The sequence below is a fragment of the Triturus cristatus genome, chromosome 1_2 (assembly GCF_964204655.1).
Source record: "Triturus cristatus chromosome 1_2, aTriCri1.1, whole genome shotgun sequence".
NCBI classification, from domain to species: domain Eukaryota; kingdom Metazoa; phylum Chordata; class Amphibia; order Caudata; family Salamandridae; genus Triturus; species Triturus cristatus.
This window is the reverse complement of record NC_140580.1, coordinates 147,438,236-147,456,626: the sequence shown is the minus strand read 5'-3', so window position 1 is coordinate 147,456,626 and position 18,391 is coordinate 147,438,236. Positions and strand designations below refer to the sequence as shown.

General features: G+C 41.3%; 1 protein-coding gene across 1 annotated transcript in view; it reads right to left on the bottom strand.

The window, feature by feature from the left end:
* NRAP (nebulin related anchoring protein) overlaps positions 1 to 18,391 on the bottom strand; it is a 289,660-nt gene that overhangs the window by 71,887 nt on the left and 199,382 nt on the right. Inside the window, exons 29-30 of the mRNA XM_085603355.1 lie at positions 15,633 to 15,746; positions 11,860 to 12,057 (exon numbers count right to left, since the gene is read on the bottom strand). Coding sequence (XP_085459481.1) covers positions 11,860 to 12,057; positions 15,633 to 15,746 — 312 coding nt within the window. The remainder of the gene's footprint in view (positions 1 to 11,859; positions 12,058 to 15,632; positions 15,747 to 18,391) is intronic.

Sequence of the window (18,391 nt, the reverse complement as noted above, 5' to 3'; positions counted from 1 at the left end):
ACATGAAATCAAAATGATTTGGTTCTAGATTGGCTTAAAGCTTCTTAAGTACTGTATTCGATGGTTGTTTAGAGATTTAATTGTAATTTTAACATTTTTAGATAATTTATTAATTGTTTTATACTATGATTGTAATGTGCTTTTATGACTCATTTGTCGAATAAAGCTTGAATGATGATGAATTGTGTTGTTTTGTATGATTCTTGTTGCTTGTTTGCACCTGATATGGTGACAAGTTGCTCTACACATCATCAGTTGCACATTTATTTGCAAAGAAAAGGATCTGGTGATTTTAATTCTTTTATGGTCCATTTGGATGTACTCAGAGGCACAAAATGTATAAAATGTATAAACATGACACTCAATCAATGCCTTTTCCTATTTGCATACTGTCCCTACCAGTTAATGCAGGCAAATGTATTTAGGAACCAGCGAATCATAACCTTCAGGATATCTTGTTAATAAGTGTGAGAATGAGAAACCCTTGAGATGTTCCACACAGAGAGAACTAAGGGGCATATCATCAAGGGCATAATCGCCGCTTTAGCGGCACTTTTTGCACTTAAAGCGGTGATATTCGTATCGCCCTATAAACAAGGCGGCGCTAACATGCATTAGCGCATGCTAGCTGCCGAATTCCCATCGCTAATGAGATGCAAAGTAGGCGTGGCTGGGAATACAACATGGGAAATTATCACTAAGGCAGCTTCGCGATATCAGCAAAGAGCTCATTGCGTTAACTATGCCTTAACGCAGGAATTTAACGTCTGTTAAATTCCTGACTAAGGCATACCTCACATGAGAGGTGGATTAAGGCTAGCTCCGTTTTGAGTGCAACATCGCTGGTTTTCCAGCGATGTTGGCCCATTTCCCTGGATATCGCTGGAATACTATCGCCCTGAAGCAACGCGCTATTGATAACGCTTTAAACGGGCGATAAATTCCAGCAATAGACGGCGATAAATATAAAAGCGCTAAGTGCGCTTTGCGATATTTATCGCCGTCTGTTGCTGATATGCCCCTAAGTGCTCTCAGAAAAGTCGGCAACCGTTGAAACTTCTCCAGCCTGGCATGAGGGCTTCATGAACCCTGTTCTGGGTTATGATTCTACAAGTAACAATCAATCCCATCCTTCAGCACTAGTGCTGCGAGAGGATACAGAGGTGATGCTTTTGGTCTCATCTCAATTAGTTGGGGTTCCTCTTACGTTCCCAGCTTTCTCGATCACAGCAGGAGTGTTTACTTTTTCCATGATGTGCTGGTTCAGGTGGTACATCAGGCTATGAGAAACCATTGCATTGAAGAGCTGAAGAGCAGGTAACATGATACCTCACTGGAGCCCAAGATCTTTGCTTCTCATCTCATACAGTAAATTACCTCATCGCTGTTCCGCTTGACACCTTTACCTGTATCCTGCAACAATCATTTCCCGCTGCAGACTGATTTACTTCAGTGTTTTAGTGGTAGTCATAACTCATGTTACTGCAAGCAATTGTTTCCCAAATACTACTTCATGAGGCTCATCTCATTTCAAGGCCCCAATTCACCCGTCTGTGGGTGTTGTGAGAGATGTGGGATCATTCAAGTTTCATTTCTTTATCATAGTCATAGCTTTAGGAGTATATGCCTTTACACCACAGCCTCCCAGATGCTGAGAAACGCTGAGCATGGTCTATGATAGGAAATGCTACTGAGAATTACCAACTAGGAGAAACCAGTGTGATCTTTTAAGACAGGAAGGCATTTTAGAATTGCCCTATGCTCCTTCTGGTTTTCGTCTATTGGCTGTTACCTTATAATCTTTCCTCAATTCTGCTCTATGTTTGTGTGTGTGATGAGAGCTAGCTGACATCGTACTTGCTGCTATGACATAGCACCCTCTCTAGGCCATGTGCACAAAGTTTTGTGATGATGAAGCCTCTCCCTACCTGTCAGAAATCTTGTGCAATTAATTGGCCAGTGGACTGTGGATCACCCTTTTGAATATGCCACTGTTTACCCTTCATCAGGGACGTTCTGATTTCTAAATTGCACATATACCACCAGTGGTCTTTTTGGATCTGAAAGGCAGTGCTGATGACTAGCATAAGCAGAAGACAGAGGAAACAATAAGTGTATTTTCGGAAGCTAATATTGATTTTAATCATGTAACTCCCGTGTGAGGTCATTCCACAGTTTGTTGGAAGATGCAAGAAGATCTGATTGTTTTAAACAGGTTTGCAGAATTTACAGAATATAACGATAGGCTGTTAACCAACTAAATATGATATGAAAGACAATAGTACCAGAATAAAGTGTTACGGAATTGTGAACCAGTTCTAGTTATGTAGGCAATACTCAGAGATGGAACATAACCCTAGCTTTTACTGGAAGCACATACAGTGTCCTGCGGGATACGATTATATGCTCTCTGGCATGCAAGCCAAGAACCAGTTGGGCTCATGTACTCTGAATAAGTTGGAGCTGTGCTAGATGATACGTGGTGAGTGCGAAATTTATCAACCACAGAAATTGTGTCATTTAAAAATAATAGAGGATGGAATCAATAGCAGAAGGATTAAGGATTTAGTAGAAGGGCACTCTTTAGACATGTAAGACGAAAATGACAGAAGCATGCATGTGCATGGCCGCTTATTCTGACGTCACTTGAACTTTTCTGGTATCGTGGTCTCTCATTTCAGCTCTTTTACTGACTGTGCTCTGGTACCAGAATTGTTTGCTTTCAAATGGTCCTTGCATGCTTAAATTCCGCAGCAGATCGGTTTCTGCTTGACTACACATTTTTCAGTACTTCCTCATTTGCACATTCTGCGAACCAGGGCACTGCTGTCCAGTCCTCAGTGTAAGTGCTCTAAAACATAGTAAAAGTTGTTAATCAGCAATTGAGATATTCAACTTTCTAGTAAGGTCGTAGTATATGGCTTATGAAAATATACCAGTGGTAAACAAAGTTAAATGTCACCAGTGGACTGCAGCACCTATTGTGTCGTTCACCAGACTGATAAGAAAACCATGGCTTCAGGCCTACACGAGCAACCTGACTCCTGCGGTTTTTAAACCTGCAGGTAGGCCTGTCAAAATTAACTGACAGAAAGGGAACAACTATTTTTCAATATTAAGTAAGTCACCCCCAGGTAAGCTCTGTAGCCCACAATTTAGTGTGCCTGGTATTTAAAAATGGAACATGAAAGAATTTAATGTTTGCATGTTCTCCCAGTAACCAGCCTCAAAAGATACTTTAGATACTTTCACTGTTAAGGCTGTGGCTGGTTCAATGAGGAAAAAATTGAAGTACAATTAATGCGCTAATCCTGTATCTTTGGTTTGGAATAAGCTACAAAGTTGGTTCGACCACATTTTTTAATATTTATTAAACATCCTATTCAATAGCAAGAATGGATGTTTGATAAATATCTAGGAAATGTAATTTTTTTAATTGTATACTTTCCCTGCCTAAAGGCCCTGTGGCTAATTAGCAATGGCCTGCCTTTAGCTAGACTGTCAGTGTGGCTTGGATTAGATGTGAAAGATTGCTCTCAGAGTGAAGACAATGGCTTGGATCTGGTAGAATATCTTGGGAGAGGAATGTCACCTAGTTGAACTAAACCAGGGGTGTAGGAGTGTCCCAGAATGTCACTGACTTAAAAGTAACAAAGTGGAGACCTGCACTTCTACACTTTAGTGATAATGGGTGCCTGGAAAAGAGGGCCTTTTGATCCCAAAACACTGTTTAGACTCCTGGCTTTTGTCTCACTGAAGGATGGAGATGGCCCCCAAACCAGATAAGTGGCTGAGTGAGAGGGGACTGCTGATTACCTTAAACATATCCCTAGGTGTCACAATCTCCCTCCAGAGCAGAAAGGTTTAGTCATATAAGATTTTACTAAGTATAGTAAACTGTGGGATAGTTTGCAGGGAGGCAAATAAGATGTGTTGTAAAAGTGGGAAGGATTGCCCTTGGAAATGTTTGTCAATTAATCAGGGAGTTTCCAGGTGTCACCCTCAACCCACTGGCTAGAGAACTGAGCAAAAGTAGCACAACACACTCAGCTCCTCAGAAGACTTTTTGGACTAGTAGGAAATTCGAATAGAACTTGATCTGCTGTCTGTAACATGTGTGGAGACCCGAAGGGCTGCACCTCCTCCCATGTGTACCCATGACTAAAAGTATACTTCAAGGGTCAGATGGCTAACCTCCTGTGTGGCTACAGAGACATAAAAAACAGCGAGAGGCCTTTTCCTTGGAGTGACCAGTTATCCTGTTGCTTCTACAACTGGACTCAACCTTAATGCTGGCGTCTGCTAGAGTGTATTCTGGCCGCTTAAGTGATGTCCCTGAGGTCCTGGGAGTTTTAGAATTGACTATGTAGAACTGCCAAGAAATTCTGAAAAGTTGGGACATAGATCATTTTGGGGATTTTCAAAACCTCATGAGCTTCAGCAGGACCTCGCAGCAAAGGTGTCTGACTTCAGAAGGATTTGGTCAGATACAGCTTCACGCTTGCCCTGCTAGAATATTTTGGTCTCCAAAAGAGAGACTGAGTCCAAAGGTAGAAATTCTGAAAGGGCAAAGGCACAAAAAGTATATACCCGATGAGAAGACTTAAGCGTCCACTAAATTAGATTTTCCCCTCTTTTACCTTTTTACCACTAAAACCAACAGCTTCAGCTGAAACTCATCCAGTGGCTATCCGGATCTGGAGGGATTTCATTGGATAAAGACTTCAGCCTTGCCCCGCTGGAGGCATATGACCTCCATAGAAGAAGACTAAGTCAGAAGGTAAAAACTTTGTCTGGGACGACCTACTCGGTGTATCTCACCTCCGCTCCACTGTGGTTGGCCTCAAATTGCACCTAGGTCTCGATCAACCAGAAGCAGTGATATGCGATTGGTGCTATACATTTTTTTGTACCAGTGTTTGCCTTATAAATTATTTAATTCGTATCTCCAGTCTACCTTATTGGATTTCAGCTGTTTAGGTGTCGTTTTTCTGATTACTCATTTCTTAATTTTTAGAAATTGGTTGTTGGGTCTATATTGTGCTGTGTTTTTATTTTTTGACTGCTATAGTGTTGAAAAGTACATTTTTATAAGTTAAGCGTATATATGCTCTGTGCCATAGCTACCAATAGTTGAGCCCAGGTTTAACTTATTGAAACTGTGTGTTTGACCTTGCAGGATGTCGGTCTTATTACTTGGCTAGGACTCACATCCTCTTACACTAATAACCCATTTTCTTACATTTAATATAAACTATGTATTGTTTGTTAGCATGACAAGAAGGTCACGGATTGTCAATGTTCATGTTTGCCTGTCAGTCTCCTCTACGAATGTTGTGGGTAGTTCCAAAGGTGTAGTAAATGTTTGGCTCTCAGGTTGTCCTGGGCATAAATTCATTTACCTCCTGTCAAATGGAGTTATGAACAGTTTATCTTGTTAGAGGTTGTATGGTATGAAAAACGGCATTCTCTGTCCATCATCTGTTTTACTTTTTATTCCTACAATTTCTGGTTTGACCTTTCTGCTGCCTTGTATACTTGTCATGTCTTTGCAGCTTCATTCCCCTGTTAATGGAAGTGCCAGAAAACCACTACATTGGGTCACAGTGGAGGCTCTTCTATTGCCATTGATGACCCATTATTGGTATGTGCTTTGGTATCTGTGTTCTCAGATGGGTTGTGCTTAGTCCATGACCTGTGACTATCTGTCAGAGGGACTTGGTACTGCTTTTTAAATCTTCATACAGTTAGGGTGCCTAGTTGGTAATGGCACAAAGATGTAATGCTCTGATTACTTACAAGTAATCTGAGCACTTTTCCTCCCACCTACAGTCTTTGATTCTTTTTCCAAATCTTGTGGTGTCTGTCTTTACACTCTGTAATACAGTTTGAGTAGTACAAACAGGACTTCAGGGTGCGAGGTCAGATATCTTGTTACACAGGTCAAAGACAGAGGCTACCATAATTTGAGTTATAAATAAAGGGTTAGCACAGCTGCCTGTTGAGGAGGAATGTCACACATTCACACTGTTAGGATGGTGACATGGAAGAAACCGATTTGGTATAATGACGATTGCCTTGTAAGTTACCAGAGCATTTATAATCACTGAACTACAAATATATTTAGTCGTGTTTCCCTGAATTATCTCTTTTTTTTTAAACAAGAAGAAGACACTAAAATCCCACGCAGTAGGGTAGAGTACATAAATTCAGCATGAGCACATTGAAATACAATTGAATTCATAAGATCCAGAATATAAGCATATGACCTAATACCAAGGAGAAGAAGAGCACCGTGGATGAGCAAAATTAAAACCCCACAACTCAAGTAAAGGCGGACCAGCCCTGGAAGACAGCAATCCTGGCCAACCATCCCCGAACGGGATCTCAGATCCCAGTCGTTTCCTCCGCAAGTCGCTATCAATGAGGGCCATCTCTAGCCTGCTGGTGTGTAAAATTTCCCACCCCCAGATCCGAAGATCGGGCGGCTCGCTAGCAAGTTAGAATGGTGCCAAGACCAGCCTCGCTAAAGTGATGGAAAATAAATATACTCCCACAAAGCGGGGAGAATAGCCGGTGAATGCCCCAGCATGATAAGGTTTGGATCAGCAGAAACCACCACATATGATATGTCCCCTAGTTTGCCAAAAACAAACTGCTAAAACAGTTGCTGCGCAGGGCAAGATGCAAAAAGATGGACTGCATTAGCCCCGCCAACCCACAGCGAAAACACTGGTTATCCGCCTGTAACTTCATAATAAAAAGAAGATGTGGGGTATAGTACCAGTGATTGATAAAGTTAAGGTGATGTACCTTGATCCGAGATACATTCAGAGCTAAATGGTACATCATACTGCTATGCCAGAGATCGGTCCCGGTACCTTCTGAGCCAAGCAAAGAGCTCCACTTATCGGCCCTCTGCTGGGACCAATCCTCAACTAGATTATGTGAAGACATATAAATTAATTTGTAAACAAACCCTATACTTCTCTTGCACAGAGTTTCCCTAATAAGATGCAAGCCCAAGTTATCAATGCAGTTCAGGTCCTCTCCCCTATGGCCAAAAATAAAATGCCAGAACTGTAAATATCCAAAGATGGTACCTGCTGCTGCAGACTACTAAAGGAAAAAAGATATTACCTTCGAAAAGTTGACCTAAGGTACAAAGATTAGACCTTTCCCATATCTCCTAGAACCCATCATGAATGCTCTGAGGAACATTGCGGGTATAGCCCAAGTACGAAAGTGAATTATATGGAGCAATACCTGAAAATATTCTCCAAAAAGAGCACCAGACCAGATGAAAAACTTTTAGAATCTTAAAGCGAGTATGTTTAAAGTACATTGTGTCAACAATACTGGAATCGGGGACAATCAATTCGTCCAATGGAAGAGACTCTGAAAACATGCCAGCCAGTGGCCAAGGTGACCACCCCAGCACCAATCAGAGCTGTGTAATGAATGACTTCAAAAAGTAGTATCTAAGAATAGGAAGTGATACCCCCCAACCATCTTCCTTGGTCTGCTTTAAAACTGAATCCTGCATCGAGGTTTATGCTAGGCCCAGATAAACGTCTGCCATAATGCCTCCACTCTAGAGAAAAAAAGTTGCTGGAAGAATGAGTGGGATATAACAGAAAAAATACAAATACCACAGAAGGATAGTCACCTTAATTAGATTACAGTAACCTATAAGCCCTCAATGCACAGTTCTACTTAAGAAAGATCGCCGCTGAATGCTGGTACAACTTCCCATAATTATGCTCCATAATATCTGGTATATTAATTGCTAACTCAACCCCAAGTTAGCACAGGGACTGCATCCACCGTTGATCCAGGGCAGACGGAGCTAAATTAGATAAAATCTGAGTTTTCAGAGTTCAGCCTGTAGTTAGCAACCTCCCAAAATGATTGGGCTGCTGCCACCACTGACTTCAAACCCTCAATTGGAGCTGGCATCAAAACAGCGATGTAATCAGTGTATGCAAGAATTTTGACTATGTGTCGATGAAGCCTCAAGGTTTGTATCCCCACAATCCATTTAAGAGATTGAATAAAAGGTTCAATACACAGCGAAAAAAGCTGCGGGGAAAGATGGCATCTCTGCCTGGTAAAACGGAGAATAGCAATAGGGCCTCATAAAAGGCCTGCACTACGGACTCTTGCCTTAAGACCCAGGTAAAGATGCCAAACCCTAGAAACAAATGTAGAACCTAGCCCATCAGACTCCATAACCTCCTAAAGGAAGAGCCAAGAGATGCGATCGAAAGTCTTCTCTGCATCCAAACAAATCATACAAACAGAGCTACCGGATACAGAGGCCACCTCCAAAGCCGAGAATGCAGTATTAACATGTGGCGCAGTATCCCAGCCTGGAATAAACCCATGCTGGTTTGGATCCACCAACTGCGAGATAATTGCTGACAGGCGATTAGCAAGAATGTGAGTATATACTTTAGAATCAGAATTTATTAGAGAAATAGGACAGTATGACCCACAAGACGTGGGATCCTTCCCCTTTTTTTGGAAAAACCACAATATTTGTGTCTCTCCAAGACTCAGGAACATTATCCAAATAATCAAATGAATTGAACAGGTCCATTAACACTGTGGACAAAATCTGTAAAAAGGAAAAATAAAATTCCAACGGGGCCTGATGCCTTCCCCCTAGCCAAAGAACTGATGCCCTCTTGAACCTCATTAAGAGTAATGGTTGCCTCTAATTTAGATTGCTGAGTAGGAGTCACCCGACAGTCAAAATACTGCTGTATAAATCGAGAGTTCTCCTCAGCAGAGGAGAGGCAATCCTCTCTATAGAGGTCCTGATACAATCAGCGAAATACTTTGTACACTAGGACAGGATCCGTAACTAAAAGACCGTTCTCATCCTGAATTTGCTGAATGATATACAAACTAGATCTGTCTTGCCCCCAAAATGACAGAATCCGCCCCATTTCCTCATTATTCTCCAAATATGTCATCTGTCGAGCTCTCCTGCTTTTGACCACCCTTTCCCAACATTTTGTCCTTAGGGAAGCTCTAAGAACAGTTGACTGCTCCAAGAGCCGCTCAACCCGAAGTCCCCCCTCACCCTGATACTGTTGTCTATATCGGATTCAATGGACCCCAAAGTCCGTCGGATCCCTGTTTCCACAGCTACTGCCATTCTATGTTGATAAGAAGCAAACTGAAGAGTCTGTCCTTGACAGAACGCTTTAAGGGAGTCCCAGACCACAGGGAGCAATGCAGTCCCTATGTTTCATTTGAGAAACTCCCTTATAAGCAAATTCAGTGAACTTACATAACCATCTTCCAAGAGTAACCTGCGTTCAAATGTCTAGCTCCGAGAGCCAAATAACTGAGTAGCCTCACCAAGCTGTATAAACAATGACAAAACGTTATGGTCTGAGAGGACCCTTGGATTACATATAATCCTAGAAGAGGAAACCAACATATTACTAATCAAAAACATATCCAGTTCTGACATGGCCTTATGAAGAGCAGAGTATAACGTAAAACCCAATACACTAGAATGTTTAAAATGTCAAATATCAACGAAAGTGTATGGGGATATGAGCATGAACACTGTCCCCACGCTGAAGGTGCTTCCCTCAGTGACTCAAGTCATCGATGTGTGGATTTGAGTGTCCAAGCTGGGATGCCAAATCAATCTTAGGGTATAGTGTAATGTTGAAATCACCATACATATTACAGGGTGGGGGCCAAACATGCAGCAATGATAGCAAACATCAAAAATCTTCGGATCATTCGTAGTAGGCCCATAGAGAACACAAATAGTAAAATGATCCCTGTCCTTCTAAATAGGTGCCAACAGCCACCACTCTCCTGGATCTGCTATTTGTCCTAATACCTCCCACCAACTATCCCATACCAATAGAGCAACCCCTCCTCTGAGAAGAGGTATAACAAGAAAGGGATAGGGTCTTATATCCTAGATCTTATAATACCGTACCTTCCATCTAAGACAGATGAGTCTTCTGGAGACACATGATTTGTGGCCTAACATTATTCAAAGCCTCCCATACAAGTTTCTGCTTTTATGACAATTTGACTCTATTAATGGACCATGATTAAATATGCAGCTGCTGCCCAGGACCTCCGCCCCCACTAGCTATTGCCATAACCACACATCATCCATGTGCTACTTCCCCTCACCACACAATAAGACATGCTAACTCCAAGGCTCCTTTGCTAAATCAAGCTACATATTGCACTTGTAGTGTAAGCCACCTTACTCCAGGTTAAATTGTCAAAAAGAATACCCCAAACGCTCAGAAGAATAAACCCATAATCCCCTAACCCCCCCCTGACTCTCATGAGGGCAACCTGCCCACCCCCATACCAAGCCCCAAGCATCAGCGGCATAACCCCAACCTAACTTGTGATTCTAATCCCGCCCATCACGAGACAGCCCCAGGCCCAGCCCCCACTGCCCAGCAGTCCCAACAAGAAATCAGCCAATCAAGAAGACAAAGGAACAGTGAGCCTCCAACCCCCCACCCCGCCACCCATGAAATTGCAACTATAAATATAAAGGGGAGCAGGATGGAGGGGACAGCAAAATCACCACAACAAATAAAGCCTACCTTAAAAGAGCAGAGGGAAAGAAAAGGAGAAACCCGAATTATATCCCCAAAACGCCCCCCCCCACCAAGAAAACCACCCAGACTTCCCAACCCTTCAGGCCATAGACCAAAAAGTAAAGAGAATAAATATCCTAAAGCCACAAATGTTTCATCTTAACCCAGTAGAAGCCAAGTGCATTAGCAGAAATTAATTATATCAAAAACACAAAAGCAGAGGATCATCACCCACCCCTGATTGCCACTTGGCCAGTAGCTCCTGTGTTTCATGACTATCATAACAATAAAAGGCTTGGCCATCTTTCTGAATCAATAGGATTGCAGGTTCCATAAGCGAAACAGAGGCCCCAGCTTCTGCAGGGTCGGAATGAACTCACGCAGCTGCCACCGCCTCACAATTGTTTGATGACAAAAGTCTGAGTGAACAAAAAAATCAATACCACATGCTTTGTCCAGCAGCTTAGAGGTCGCAGCTCAAAAAACCTCTTGTCGAAGGATGTAGTTTCCGATATGAATCAATTGGGAGGGTTTACTAGGCTGACAACAGGGGAAGCGGTGCGCCCGCTGTATCATGGAATGCATATCCTAATCACTCAAAGCTGGAAATGCCTTTCCAAATAAGCGGACTACGAACTCCTAGGGATCATCACCTTCTGCTCCCTCTGCTACCCCCAAAACCCACATATTGTTCCGCCGTGACCTGTTCTCCAGGTCTTCCACCTGAGAGGACAAGATAGTTATCCGCTGTTCATGCTGAACCACCCCCAAGCTGCTGGATTCCACTGCCTTTTGAAAGGTTTCCTGAGAGGCTTCCACAACCACCTAGATAATGTCCATATTTTGCAATAGTTTATGAAGAACCACCTGGGTCTCAAGGTGTGCTGCCTTCAGTGCCATTGAGTCCTTACAAATTCTCGTTTATTTGCAAATGTAATTGAGTACAAAATAAATAATACCATCAGATCAAATAGATGCACCATGGAAACGTGTCTGCCTGTATAAATCGGCAATTGGTTCACTAATTTAAAATAACCATGTTTCGTATTTTGGTTACTCGGTAAAAAAGGAATGTTCTGGTTATCATCTTCAAGAGAAAATAATCAAATTAGAATTAAGTAGTCCCTCCAGGTTACATCTTATATCTATGCTTTTAAAAATGGGAAACTTGGTAAAAGATGTTAAATTGTGACTTCATTTGTGGATTTAAAACTCCTCCCATCTTCATTCCTATACTGAATTTGATATCAGAGCTCACCTCACTCTGCAGCTCATAGGCTTTCTTGGCACACTGTAGCCTCATGTCATCGGAAAGAGAAGTGTAGTGGTGCAACAGGTGCTTGTAGTCCTGGTCACTAACTAACAGTTGGGCATTCTTGGCGTGCACCAGGTTCACCATATCAAGTGGCAGATGGAACTGGTTCCTTGTCTTCTCTGATCCTTTCTTATAGTTAACCTGGGTAAAGATACAAAACAATCATATTTTGTCAGCCACAAGATGTGATGGAAAAAGAAAAAACTGCCTAAGAGCTGTAATTACATTTGCAATCTGAAGAACTTCAGGGCGTATAAAATCCACAATCTTGAATGGGGTTCTTGAAATTATGCCAGAGCTCCCTGTAGCAAAGTCAAAAATATGCACACCCCACTCATGCCTTCCTAATATTGCCTTCTATGCAGACACAGATGAAGTGACATTTCAACTAGAACAACCTGAAAAGTATTGTATCGCTTTTGGTACACTATATACTCGCACTGCCAAAGATTATCTGACTTGTTATGTCAAATGTTTTTCATCATCATGTACTGTACAGCTAGACACTCTCATCTTTATACCAGCAGCTTGCTATACATACGGCCTATATGCTGCAGTATAGAAAAATACAGACTCCACATGCTTTGTGGATGTAAGCCCTTGTTTTGCTAGGAGGACAACAGCCTCACCAAACCAGTTAGCTAGAAAGTTTCGACAAGATCCTGGGGCACTGGCTTCCAATACTATCAAAACTCACCACAATATCTACCTCCTTTCTTCACCTGTTTCTACCCCACCCTCCCCTGCTTATCCCCTTGCATCTCCTGCTCCTTTGTTCCCTCCCTACCAGACAGCCAAATACTTAAGTTCAGGTAGCAACAATGTGTTATCACTCCATACATTTAGATATTAGCATTTAGGGGAAGGGCATTCCGATCACAAGGCTCCTTCCTGTTGCTCTCTAAATTGTCCACTCCTTTCCACTCTCCCATCCATTACAGAAATTTAGGATGACCCCTCAACAGCAAAAAGTGCTACAAAAAACAACACAACTTAACACTATCAAGAGAACTAAACTGAGCTGGAGCTCTGATGATCAAGAGGTTGATCAAGCAGAGAGATTAAAACAACCAGCAAGTAAATTTTCTTTACTCAGCAACTTCCCCTAACTCCTGTATCCATACCCTTCCATTCCCAGTGTGTCCGAGCAAACTGCAGTGACCGCATGTATAGACCAATAATGTAGAAATGTAAATAATGACTGAACAAACCAATTAGCAGTCCTAGAAGTCATGTTCAGTGGTTAGCCTTATACCTTTTAAACAGACATCAGTTTGTTCACATGGGCACTTTCAATTGTTCTCTTCACCTGTGGACTTCCTCAGTACTCCAAACTCTACATGGAGCTGCTTAGTGCTCTATCCACAGATAACAGCATCAAAATTCACCAATAAGATGATCACACACAATTCTATCAGAAAGTCCCCTCTGCTTCAGACATGCAATGCCTCAAATACTGCCTACACATCACCACATCTGGATGTCCAGTGCCTACCTGGAGCACAACCCAACTAAGACAGAATTCCTGCTATGTGCCAAGAACAACAAACAAGAAACATTGTAAACCTGGCACAATGACATGAACCTTGATGGTATCATGCCCAGTAGTCCTGCTTATCTTGCACAGATGTTCACCATCTCTGGTGATTCTCTGCAACTCGCAGCCAGGAAACCATAGGATTGTGGACTAAGATGTGTAAAAATCAAAAACTATCTGGAGCCACATCTTAGTATCGATCAGGACTATCCTAATGCTGCTCAAATTTAAGAAAAAATTGAAGACTCTATAAAGAACACTATATCAACATGCATTACCAGTCCATAAACCTGCTACCTCTCCTATCACTCACAGACCATATGCTTGTTGTTGATTGTGCAATATTCCACTGCCTTTAGTTCAAATTCGCTCTACAGAAATACCACAAACATGCATGCTCCGTAAGCAGTGCATGCAGAAAGCATTTAGGATATTCAAGAATGTTGAATTTCACATCCAATAAATGCAATGCAGGAAAAACTCAGTAAACAATCCAATGGCAAATTAATGTCTTGATCATTCATAATCACAGAGAGTTGGACAACTGCAAAAAGAAGAACCATTAGCAGTGTACTCAAATTATACAACTTTTCCACTACATCAAAATGTAGTTAGTTTCATTATAAAAGCATATGCTGGAAAGAAAATTAGATGATAAATGGCAATAGTACTTATGCAATATATGTGATGTCTCCTTGTAACAAAATACACATTAGACACACATCAAGAATACTACAGAACATAGCTCAGCTGGCCGCACTAAAAAATGCACAACTCCATGGTTTTTATAAAAGCTATACAAGAAGGAATAGCTAACTGCTGGATGGTCCTAGAAATGTCAATGAACACCAATATGTTGGAAATCACAAACAAACTATTTTACAAAAGAACAGAGATGGATAGTTAAACTGGATGCAGTTCACAATGACCTTAATCTGGAAAAAGATTGAAATGAATTTGCTTTAAATATCATGTTTGCCAGAGAAACCTCTGTGATATACTCAACATTGATAGTGGAAAACATAGATTAGTTAATAACCATGACCATATTAGCTAGTTCCTGTGAAAAAGTTATAATCAATCAGTGAAAATGTCAACACACCCCTTCTACAAATGTATCACTGGGCGGTATAAATCAAGATTACAAGAAATTTCAAGACCCTTACATTTCCAGAAGGTATTTAACATGTTACAGTCACCAGTTCGATCCTTTTTCAGTTTTCAGTTTGTTTCAGTTTTGGCTGCAAATTTGTTCTCCCTATCTCATTCTCATTTTACCCCTTACCCTCAGCCTTTTCCTCTCTCTTCCCATTCTTCCCTTCCATTTGCCCCTTTCTCTCTTTCTCTTTGCCTTTCCTCTTTGGGCTGTCTTTACCTTCGATTTCTTATTTTTTTTCTCAGTTTTAGCCTGCTCCTTTACTTCCTTTCTTTTTAACATACTTGTTGCCACGTTAATTGGTGACTGCAAAAAAGAATCTAAAGGTATTCTCTTTTGGAACTGACTACTAGTTCCAATGCACCTTAAAAGATAGAGAGCATACTGCATAACTAATTTGACTAGTAGACTTTTGCCAAACTAATGAGGTAAAACCAAAAGGACCAAATGATGGACGGAATGCTGAACAATGCAAACACTCACCCAGAGTCACAAAGATCTAAATTTAATCCATTGTTTTTAGACTCACCACTCCACCCAAGTTTAGACCCAGCCATGTGCAAATCATTCTTGGCCCTGCTCCTCATGGGAACAGTACAGCCCGAACTGCCAGGACAGGTCATCCCTGGCCAGGAAACAAGCATCCTGGACCGGTTTCTAATAAGGTAGGCACAATTCCTCAGCCATGATAATTAAGGTAACTAAAATATAATTCACTTTCAAAAAGAATTATTCATGGAAAAATCAGTAATTAGAATGATGACCTTTTGTTTGAAATGTATGTCAATAAATAATATTTTTAATCTTTAATAAAAAGGATTTATGATTATAATTTATTGATCATCCACTTCCTAGTATTTCTTAAGATTAAGTCATGCTTGAAGCAATTAATGATTAACATCCAGAAGAAGGCATATGGACATATAATTGGAAAATGATTGGTTATCAACCACTGATGTATCAAGTAATATGTACCTTGGCGGCTCCGCCGACACTAACACAATTCAACTTCAGATCACTTACATTGCTTTGCAAGGAAGCTGCGTGTACTGAATGGGCAATGTTGATGTCACCTTCCAGACCACGTGCAGACGAAGCCTGCCCTTTCATTTTCTCAAATGCCTCTTTGTATCTAAACTGGAAAGAAAACAGAAACATTTTGCATCAAAATGGATGTCAGTGTACCCTAGTTATCGAAATTCGGAAAGCTTTGCAAAATGATCCCCTATATTTACGCTGCAAAATATTATTGTGCAAAGCAGACGTGGTCCAATGGGCACGCATTTAACAGCTTCCCTGTTCTAAAAGGATACGCGTTGGATTCATAGGCCATCTCACTGATCCGTCACCTAAGGACTCAGATCTAATTGGCTAGCATGTGGGATGGTGATGGGAATGGCACAAGATGTCGCTAGGGCAGGGCAATGTGCTGGAACAGATGTGAGTGGACTTGTCTGTGAGGGAACCAGAACCACCACACCTAGTTGAGGTACTAATCAAGCAAGGAAGTATCGGGGAGAGAGGATTACAACCTAGGTGAGGACTTTAGAACTGGGAGATACTTCAAAATTGTCAACAAAAGAGAAACAAAATCAAACAATAACATATTCATAGCTTTAAATTCTATAATGAAAAGTACTTATAAAAAAACTCTCGGATTCATTTTTTACTAGGATTTGGGTTGTCTCAGCTTCACTTGCATTCGGTACACTTCATTGGCTTAACTCTAACTGGGAATGCCATGCTCAATGAAGACAGAGCTCCAAAATGGCAATCAGCTTAAATATGTTTCAGTTTTCCTTTACCCACCTGTTCTCCCACTTCTCTTTCTTTTGCCTAGTAGTCCCTTTACCACTCCATTGGCACTACATCGCTAGCCATGGTCAACTAACTTGAAGATGTAACTGATTCACCGCATACTGAATTTTTTACCTATTAATAAATCACAAATGGAATTTTCTACAAACTGAACATGTTGTGCTATTTATTTTGGGAACATGCAACCAAGTAAAGTCTCCAAAACATTGACATTTTTAAAAATAATGTGTATCAGCGACTCAAGCAGGTTTCGGTGCATTAGGTCTTAATATATATAAAAAAGTTTTTTTGAAATTACGTTTTTTAATAATAAAAAGTAAACCTGCATATTTTGTGCCTCAATCTTCTCTTGCGGAAATCTTTTGCGAAGTTTTGCATTTTAAGATTGATTAGCGGGGAAATTATGACACCAGCCCGCAGACTGAAAGTGGTATTTTTTTAGAGGGCAATATTAGCACATTTTGCACAAAACTTGCTGCATCCGCTAAGGTATTCTAACTTGCACCTTTTTGAGTAAGACAGATCAGGAAATACCAAGCACAAGATAAACAAGGTGAAGAGAGTGTGAGGAAATAGGAGATTGGATATGGTAAGAAAGTGGATGGTGCGGTGAGGGTAAATGGGGGCAGAGGGATTTCTCCCATGTAAAAATTAATTAGCAGAAAAAAGTGCAAGAAACAATATCCAATATTTCAATGTTCATTATTTGGGGGACGCTCGGGCTATAGTTCACAATGTATCTGTTTAATACAGAAAGTGTTTCAAGGTTACATGCTTTGTTATTCAAAAGCTGATATTTTACCTTAATACAAGGTAACGATTATGAAATCTTCAATTTCAAAATGTTATGTTTGAAATGTAACACGGATCCTCCTAGCTCATTTGTAGTTAAAATGGGGGAAGGTACACTTCTGAGGTAGCTGTATAAAGACTGAGGGGCATATTTATGCGGAAGTGGTGGAGTGTGGCGTTAGCCTCCTTGGCTTAATGCCACGCTCTGCCACTTCCGAAACGCAGGGCTGCACCGCATTTACAAGGATTCGATGCAGCCCTGCATTTCCCTATGCGCTGGTGCTATTTAGCCGCCTAGCATCAACGCAGACACCCTTACACCATAGTGAAAGGGTGCCGACGTTGCAGGGGAAGATTGTTTATGTGCAGGAAAGGAAACCTTCCTGCACATAAACAATATTCAAATGGCGTTTTGTAACTTCCATGTGTACTGCATAATGCAGCACACATAGAAGTTGCAAAACGTCAGAAGGGACACCTTCCTGCACATTAACAATCAATGGCCTTTTGCTGTTTCCATGTGTGCTGCACAACGAAGAACATATAGAAACGGCAAAAATGAGGGGAAATTAAACATTTCTCCTTGTTGCGACAGGGTGAGACCAGGTTTTCCCTGGTCTTAATTTTGGTGCTGTTCATGTTTACGCTGCTCTTGTAAATAGGGGACACGATCAAAATTAATGGGTGTTGCGGTGGAACGCCCACCGCAATACCCAATGACATCCCCTGTCATGCAAAGTATAGGGTGCCTTATTTGCAAGGCAGCGTTAAGCCTCCTTATGTGGCTTAACGCTGCCTTGTAAATAAGGCGAAACCCCTATCACCACCACAACGTCATGGAAAGTGACGTTGTGGTGGCGATCGAGGCTTGTACATATGCCCCTTAAATTGCACTTATCAGTATTCGTGTAACTATAACCTGCTTCAGTCATGTTTTCTTTCTCAAGCTAACATTGCCCAGTGGAAGTGCTTATCTCTGATGCAGAGCCACTTTGAGTTTCGGCTTTCGAGGTGAGAAAACAATGAAGTACCTTGTTCAGCCAAACACTGCTTGTGTTTTGTTACAGTTATGGCTGTTCTCATGACGTCAGCTAGGACCCTATTTGTATTCTTTGTGAAAATAGTATCATATGACTACTACTAGAAACTTGATTTATGTAGAAATTTGACTC